The sequence below is a fragment of the Corylus avellana genome, chromosome ca2, assembly GCF_901000735.1.
Source record: "Corylus avellana chromosome ca2, CavTom2PMs-1.0".
Classification (NCBI taxonomy): domain Eukaryota; kingdom Viridiplantae; phylum Streptophyta; class Magnoliopsida; order Fagales; family Betulaceae; genus Corylus; species Corylus avellana.
Window position 1 is genome coordinate 49,468,437 of NC_081542.1, and position 8,302 is coordinate 49,476,738.

Below are 8,302 nucleotides of genomic sequence, written 5' to 3' on the forward strand. Positions count from 1 at the left end.
ACTGCGAGGTTACAAGCACATCATATCCTTGGTAGTTTTTTTTTCTTTCTTTTTATTGGGGGGTCATAGTCTTCATAGTTAAGTAAGCAGGGTAAAGATCTCCAAGATAAAGACAGCCCAAAGATGACAAAAGAAGGAGATGACGTGAAAAGCATGTGACAGAGCAGCTTCATCTAAAATTGACTAGGGAAGGAGCGGGCTATAACTTCATCTAAAATTTGCTCTTACTCGCAGTTCTATCTGCCAAAACTATCAAGATTGGATTATTAATTACCGGACTTCTGTCTATCTGTAACATGGGTTAAGCCACATATGGTTTAATTGTAATTAGAGAAGTTTCATGGATTAGGTGGAAACAAATTTCCCATTTCTTAATTGGCTTGTATGATGAATATTGTGGATAGATATTGATATATCGATCATCTGCCTGATCAATATAGGTTCAAAATACAAGCATGAGTTTGCAGTAGGGGTAGGCAGATTAACCGCTTACCGATTACCGAATTTAACCAAAGCGATAGTAACCGTAACCGATAGTTATCGGTCGGTAATCAGTTAAAAATTTTATACCGATAAGTTTATCGGTTGGTTAATAATTTGTTATCGAAAAACCAATATGATGAATATAACCAATAAGTTTTTTTAATTTTTAATTTTTTTTAATTTTATATTTATTATTGAAACCAAAACGACGTCGTTTTGGTTTTTATTTTATATTGTAGTAGATCAATATTAAAAAAAAAAAAAAAAGCTTCAATAAGCTATTTTAGCCAAAAATATACCCCAAAATAACTAATTTTTAATAAGCTATTTTAGGCTTTAGCCCAACAAAACGTATTTAGGCCTAAAAAACAATTAATTTTTGGCTCAATTAGCAACCAGTTACAAGCTCAATAAAAAACCCACAAAAAACCGATTTAACCGACCGGTTAACCGATTACTAATATGACCAATAATTTTCAGTAACATTTTTTATTGGTCGGTAATCGGTTAGGATTTGGTTAACCGATAGCTTATCGGTTACCGACCGATAAGCCCATTAACTGAACTGACATGACCGATACCCAACCCTAGTTTGCAGAGAATAGCTCATCATTGCTTCTTCTACTTGTTCTATTATTCTCAACAAAAACTAAACAATATTGTCCTTATAGCCTATGAGTGAATTGAAGGCGGAACCACCTCTTGGCTTGGGGGCCAGCCCCCCAAGCCATAGAGTGGTCCCCAATTTTTTTATTTTTAAATATACTTTTAAAAATTAATTTTTGTCCTCCCAATAATTTTTTTAAAAAAATTTTGCCCCTCCAAACATACGTTCTAGTTCCGCCCCTGCTCCTCCTGATGATAGTCGCAATTAGATAACATGCAAGAAATTCGACGCCACAATTGGCCAAGATCATATACCTTCGGCGGGTGACACCGGCCAAGAGCACACCTCACTAGGAGACCCGAATTTGACGCCACACATGCCCAGAACCATGATCTATTATAAGAACGACATTTAGCCAAGACCGTACATCGTTCGCAAGCTCTTCACATAAAAAGGAAGCATATATATATATACAACCTGTTCAGATACATAACTAGAGACACCCATACTATTATTCCCATTACAGTTCTCCTAGCTCTCATTCATAGAAATTGATCAATCGTTTCTTAACTTAAAAGAAGAAAAAAAAAAATCAAATACAAGCACACCCAAACTAGATAAACAACTTGCGACTCACTGCACCAAAAGAAAGTCTAAGTAGGTGGAAATCAGTGAGAATGCATCCAAAAAAAGATGCTACCCAATATATATATAATGGATACAATTAAGTTTACAACCACCGTCGGGAGTTAAGAGTTAAGCATTGAAGTTATCCCTGTTGAGATTTCCAACAAGCTTTCAATCTTATTCATTCTTCATTCAATGCTTGAGAGTTAGGTTGATTATGCATGCAATTAATTGTATCCTTTTTTTTTCTTTTTTTTTTAAATACATATATACAGCGCAGTCTGGCTGGTATGCAAAAAGATATCACTATCATATTGAATAAACAAAATAAAAAAGATCAAGCCACACAATGGAGCCAACTGCTCTTGTTCTCGATCGGCCAAACAATAGCTAGTGTACAAAAAAGTATGGCGGTGCACAACTACCATCCGTCAGTAGGTTCAAGAGCCAAGAGGGTGTCTCTCATTATGTGGTTGTTGACTGGTTGGGTTCTCTTTGCATTCTCATCGCATTTTAGTCCGTACCATACTCATGACTCATGACTCATGAGGGCATGCCAGTAATTGTCATGTTTCTATGAAATTATCAAAATATTATTTAAAGTAATAGATTTACTTTTACCGAATACCTGGAGCCGTACGATCATAAAGCCAAGGAATGCAAAAAGAGTGAGTAGTAATATAGGGGTGTGGGCTCACACTCACCACCCATTTTACTTCATATAGGGGTTAGAAAAGGAAGCTGCCTGGAAAGCGTTCCCTTGCTCTGCCAAAAGAGGTTGCCCTTACGCTTCGCCTATACTTAACCCCCGCTCTTTTTTCTCTCTCGATCGAGCATTTTCAAATCTCGAGTGAGCGAGACCCGTTATTGGATTGCAGTCATGATGGCGGGATTGAAGATGGCCATCGTTGCTCTGGTTATCATCTCGGTGAGCCTCGGAGGTAAATGGGTTGGAGTTGGAGCCCAAGTGCACCATGTGGTCGGAGGCGACCGTGGCTGGGACCGTTCTTCCGACGTCTCTTCCTGGCCCTCCGACAGAATCTTCCGGATCGGAGACAAAATCTGTAAGCCCCTTCTCTCTCTCTCTCTAAGCTTTCGAACTACAAATATGGTTCCGGTAGGTTCTGTGAGGCGGTTTTCTTTTCAATTGATTTTATTGTATTTCCTTTCTTTTTGCTTTGGGCCTTTGGAGTTTGGTCCCTATTCTACTTTTATTTATTTATTATGTCGATTGGCAGGGTTCACGTACTCTGCAGCGCAGGAAAGCATCGCTGAGCTGAAAAGCAAGGACGAATACGAGTCGTGCGATGTAAGCAACCCTATCAAAATGTACACGGACGGCTTGGATACCATTTCGCTGGACGAGGAAGGGATCCGGTACTTCGCTAGCAGCAACCTTGAAAGCTGCAAGAACGGCCTGAAGTTACACGTGGAGGTGCAGCCGGAGGGTACACCTGAAATCCCAAAAGTTTCCAGGTCAGGGAGCACCGTTTCGGCCGTGGCCGCTGGGCCCACTTCTGGTTCGGCCCATCTCATTGGGAGCTTTATCTTGTTAGCCATTGGATTCCTTTGCTATATTGTAGGTGTCTAGATGCAGTCTCTGTTTGCCTTTTGTGTTACGTGTTTGATCGGTAGTAGTAAATGACGAAGGGAAAATGACAAGACTCGGGAGTTATGTGGATTCCTCATGTAGTAATTTCAAATTAGCAGTAATTTGAAAAGTTACTACTTTTTTATCAGTTTGGGTGGGATTTGCTTATTATCGATGACAAATGATGAAAATATTAGCCTTTGTAGCATGGATTTGTTTTCAATTTATGAATGATAAGGTGTATTAATTCTGCAAAACGTTAGTAAGCCATAATTTCTAGTCGGGAGAGTTTTTGTACGTGTCACGCTTGACAAGATATTAAAATTAAGTTAAAATTGACTTTTAAAACTGCTCACTCCCTTGTTTTTACAGTTTGAAAACATAAAACTTTTTATGTGTCTTTTTTTTTTTTTTTCAAATACATTAACAAGATATTTTTTGCAATTTTATTTAAAAGCAAATGCTGGACCAAACACGCTCTTACTACCTTTCACTTGAATCACTTGACAGCCTTCAAGTCGTTTGGCTTTAGTAATTTCAAGGTTTGCAATTTGAAAAAATAACAAGTTAAAAATACGCAACTTTTAAAAATGTAATTAAATGTTTTGCAAAATTATAGTTTAATATTTAAAATTATACATTTTTTTAAAGGCGCACTCCCTTACCTGCAATTTGTAAGTGTAATTTTTTTCACATTTTTTAAACGCACTTTTCACATCCTTTTATATATCATTTATCAGCTGCAAACAATAAAATGGTTGAGAGAATTCATGAACCAGTACAAAGTAACCCATCTTAATCATCCAGTGTCTGAGTCGAAAATATAGATGTTATACAAAACAAACTCTATAAGTCTATTTTTTTTTTGTACTTTTTTTTTTTTTTTTTTTTGAATAAAAAATTTACGAGGTTGGACACCAGCTGCAATGAAAAGCAGATGTACTGGGATCCAATCATCTGTCCCTCAAAACAACATAGTTTGACCCATTCGTCCTCTGTATCTTAGAAATTTTCCTAAGGATGTCTGCAAAGGCTTTCTTGTCCTGCACAATACATAAATATTTTTATAAGTGAATTTCACTAGAACACAAAAAAAGGTACCTAAGTTTACAAGAAGTATACAAGAAAAACATTTTCTTGTTCTGCATAATACGCATAAGCAAGTAGACATTTGATCAAAAAATGGGAATACATTTCAATAAGAACGTTGACACACACATATTGATGTCTGGTCACATCAACAAGGAATCAAAAAGACGTAAAAGATAAAAGAGAAATGTTTTAAAAAAACTGTACCATTTAGAGACCGGAAAAAGCGAGAGGTCAATGGGTTGTCGATCATGATCAAAGAGTAATGTCACGAATACCTTAATTATTAATTTGAAAACTAAACAAGATAACATAAATAGATGTGATGATATAAAAATAGATTGCAAAATAATTATATTAATAAATAGGCATGCCAAAATGTATATTTATGTCAAAATGTAGTGGAACTCCATATATATTCCACCAACACCAAGTGTGTTGAATTCAGGACAAAAGAGGTAAAACACAGTAAACATAGCAAAAACAATACTTCTAGAAAAAAAAAAAAAAAATTGCATAAAAAGTGCAGTGGCTTCGACTTCGACTACCTGAAACTGGTACCACTTCTTTTTATTTTTATTTTTCAAATAAAGATGTAACTAAGTTGGACTGGGGCACTGGGTTATTATAAAAAACATGTCCATGGACTCGTAAGTCAGTGATCGACATGGCCCAAGACAGGCTCTACGAGTTATGGTCTACGGGTGTTCCCCAGACCAGAAAAAGCGGAAGTTACCACTTTGATCAGTTCAACCACCCCATTTGGTACAAGTTTTAAGACACTGTGAAAGAGCATACCTCTGGGGATCTTAGTCTAGCCTTAAAATTAGCAACAAGATCCTGCGTCGTCACTGGTGTCTTTTGCATTAAAACAGCCCTGATTTCTTCTTCAGTGACAGGCCCAGCAGATGATGTTGATACAGTTTTTGCTGATGATGATGATGATGGTGGTATGCCTTTTGAAGGCACACTACTCTTAGAAGCAGGCACAGTTTCTTCTTTCAAAGAAGGTTTTAATTCCTGGTTCCAAAAAACACATTAAAATTACAATGAAAGACAATTCCACTAAAATAGAGGAGCCCTAGAATACCATAGGGGATTAATGATTTGAATAAAAACTTGATGCAAAATAAAGCACGTTCATAAAAGAGTCTTACATTTTCTGTCTTCACCTTCTTTGAAGGTGCACCATTAGATGCTTTTGCATCTTCGCCATTTAATTTTCTCTTTGCCTTTGCAGACTTAGAGGTTGATGGGGTTCCCCGAGCGGATCCAGAAGGCACCGTTTTGACAGGACTGATTTCAGCAGGTTCCTCTTTGGGTGCATCCTTCTGCTTTGGAGCTAGCACAGGAGAAAGGCCAATCTCATCTTCCATCTGGATAAAGCAATACAAAAAGCTCCATTAGTGGAGAGGAAAACTCAAGTCTTATGAATGTCCAAGTACAAAACCACTTCACACTTGACTAAAAAGGAAAGAAAATGCCTCATCATTGTTCAAAAATGCACTAAATGGTTCATTGCTACAGTCCCACAACATCTATCACCAAATCGTTAATAATGTAGTTGAGTTGTTAACATAGAAAGGTACTGCAATTAAGCATCAAACTAAACTTACATCGTCGTCGTCGTCATCATCCTCAACATCTGAATCATTAAGGCCACCGGCTCGCCCAAGCAGCTTCTTCAACTCTTTTCCAGATTTGCTCAGTCCGCCCTCCTCTTCATTATCTTCATCCTCGTCATCTTCATCCTGCAAGAACATGTAAAAACATTGTTGTTCTGGAAATTTGTTTGTTGTCCAAAATGAAGAAGCCACAACTTTAGTAATCAACACGCACAGGGCAAAGAATGAGATTCAAGTACTACCTCTAGCACCAGAAACACAACATTGAAGCAGTGAAATGGCATTTATAAAGACCAAATATAAATTAGCCAAACCTGAACAAATGAATCATGGCTGAGAATGTATAGCAGTACTAGAGGCACAAATTACACGAGGAAAGCCATGCTAGACCCAAGACCATATTGACTATGCAGCATAATGATAGGCTGCTTAACATCAAATTACTAATTGGGTTGCTGTATGTAAATTTCACAAATCAATTTTCAAAAATACCACCAACCAATTTATTAGCTGATAGTTAGCAATAATCCTATAATTTTTTGAAGAAAATTCCGATGGGAGTTAGTTTCTACTTATTCTACAAATTGTAACTGGATATTATAGCAATAAAAAAATATATCAGAAAAGAAGTGTACATGTTGGTGGAAGAGTACATGTATTGCTTTCAGTGAAGAAGCCCAACATACCAGAAAAGATAAGTAAACCTTCAAAGATTATACCTTGCTTACTACACCCACAAATAAATAGGCAGCACTAAAATCAGAAAATATTTTAGAATGAGATCCATCCTTGGTTAAAAATCTAGGCTTAGTTTAGTTCAGTTGTAAATCCATCCTTAGTTGATAGCTTGTTTACTAGTCTCCATGCTACATGCCTTCTGGAAACTCTATCTATCAAGAAAATATATTCTTCCCTTCCTATTATTATAAGAGTAAATGGCAACCAACATGCATATAGCTAAGGTCAGAAATTGAGAATATTAGGTATATCAGCTTCAGGCCCAGTAAATGTTTAGCAAAGCACATATTCAATATTATAATAATTTTCCAGCAGGGTTGTTCCAAATTGGCCTGTAAATAAAAAGACACACAAATAAACCTGCTTAATTTCTGGAGGAGCAGGAACTTCTGGGGCCAATTCTTCCCTTTCCTCAGGATTATTACCAACGGCTTCATCATCATCAGTGAAAATTTCTTCATGCTCCCAATCATCACCTGGTAATTGATGGGGAAAGATGTACCATAAACACAGATATGATTAATAATGGAAGTCATCAGGTTTCTTCAATTATTACTAGAACAGAAGCTCTCTCAACACAATAAAAATGATGTAATAGAATTTGTAACCTATATTCCTCACAAATTAAGACCCACATTTTCACGCTTTTACACCATTCCACATAAAGCTGAATATACAAGGGCTAGAAATAGGATAAAATTGGTGCAGAACAAAAAGCAACCAACTGATGACATGCACTATCTTAAAGGATAATCACACTATGGTATAGATAATATACAGTATAGGTGTGAAATAAATTCAACATATAATTTACTCCCAACTAGAAAGATAAGCCACAATAACTCTGTTTTTGTATTCTCTCTATCAGAGGCCTTCACAAATAGTTCAAATTACATTAAAAAGAAAATGACAATAGGCTTCAATAAAATTCGCTGCTCTAGTCTCTCTAGACGAGAGACTCTCACTCTAGAATTCTCCTAGTTTTCTCTATTTCCTCTCTAGCGGAGGCGCGTGCAGGCGCGTTTCCGCTAGACCTAGGTTCGGGATCGTGGGATGCGTTTGCAATGGACAGGATGGAGCGAAGATTTGTTGTGGAAGCTAAATCGTTCTCTTTTTTGGCGAAAGCGGGCAAGCCTGAGTTGCGCTTGGAAGAAAAGAGAAAAGGGTTCTCTGGCTCTTTTTCTCTGAGCCTCCGATGTTCCGATTGGCTGGCGGACATGGTGGCGGAGGCGCTAAAATCTCAAGGGTCGGAGTTCTTCGCCAAATCATTTCGGGAGGATGAGATGATTTTGAAGATCCATAAGGGCTGCAATAAGGCCGGTCGGTTCTTAGTGGCTGGGGTCTTTGCTGATGGTGTTCGGAAAGGGGTGATTTGGCTCCCTGAGGGCCGTGAAGGTTGGGGTTGGCGCTGCTTTGTGGATGAACTACGGAAATTTTTGGTGTCTCTCGCAGCGAAGACGAAGGGTTTAGGGGGTATACCGAATGCTAATTCGAATCGGTCCTATGCCGCGGTGTTGTCCGAGGATTCTGGTGATGTGAAGC

The 8,302-nt window shown here is 37.7% G+C and overlaps 2 protein-coding genes across 2 annotated transcripts in view; one reads left to right on the plus strand and one right to left on the minus strand.

Moving 5' to 3' along the window:
• Nucleotides 1-2,434: 2,434 nt before the first annotated feature.
• Nucleotides 2,435-3,516, plus strand: LOC132168506 (uclacyanin 1-like). The gene is made up of 2 exons (XM_059579495.1): nt 2,435-2,781; nt 2,956-3,516. The coding sequence occupies exons 1-2, from the start codon at nt 2,598-2,600 to the stop codon at nt 3,306-3,308; spliced, it is 537 nt and encodes a 178-aa protein (XP_059435478.1). The 5' UTR covers nt 2,435-2,597; the 3' UTR covers nt 3,309-3,516.
• A 565-nt stretch (nt 3,517-4,081) lies between these two features.
• LOC132172806 (transcription initiation factor IIF subunit alpha-like) overlaps nt 4,082-8,302 on the minus strand; it is an 11,602-nt gene continuing 7,381 nt past the window's right edge. The window contains exons 5-9 of the mRNA XM_059584377.1: nt 7,121-7,236; nt 6,014-6,148; nt 5,555-5,773; nt 5,196-5,417; nt 4,082-4,351 (exon numbers count right to left, since the gene is read on the minus strand). Coding sequence (XP_059440360.1) covers nt 4,262-4,351; nt 5,196-5,417; nt 5,555-5,773; nt 6,014-6,148; nt 7,121-7,236 — 782 coding nt within the window. The 3' untranslated portion in view covers nt 4,082-4,261. The remainder of the gene's footprint in view (nt 4,352-5,195; nt 5,418-5,554; nt 5,774-6,013; nt 6,149-7,120; nt 7,237-8,302) is intronic.

Bases quoted from the DNA above. Each gene is read 5' to 3' on its own strand.
- LOC132168506 (XM_059579495.1), top strand. From the start codon at position 2,598: ATGATGGCGGGATTGAAGATGGCCATCGTTGCTCTGGTTATCATCTCG. The intron at 2,782-2,955 runs GTAAGCCCCTTC...GTCGATTGGCAG, and splicing joins CCGGATCGGAGACAAAATCT to GGTTCACGTACTCTGCAGCG.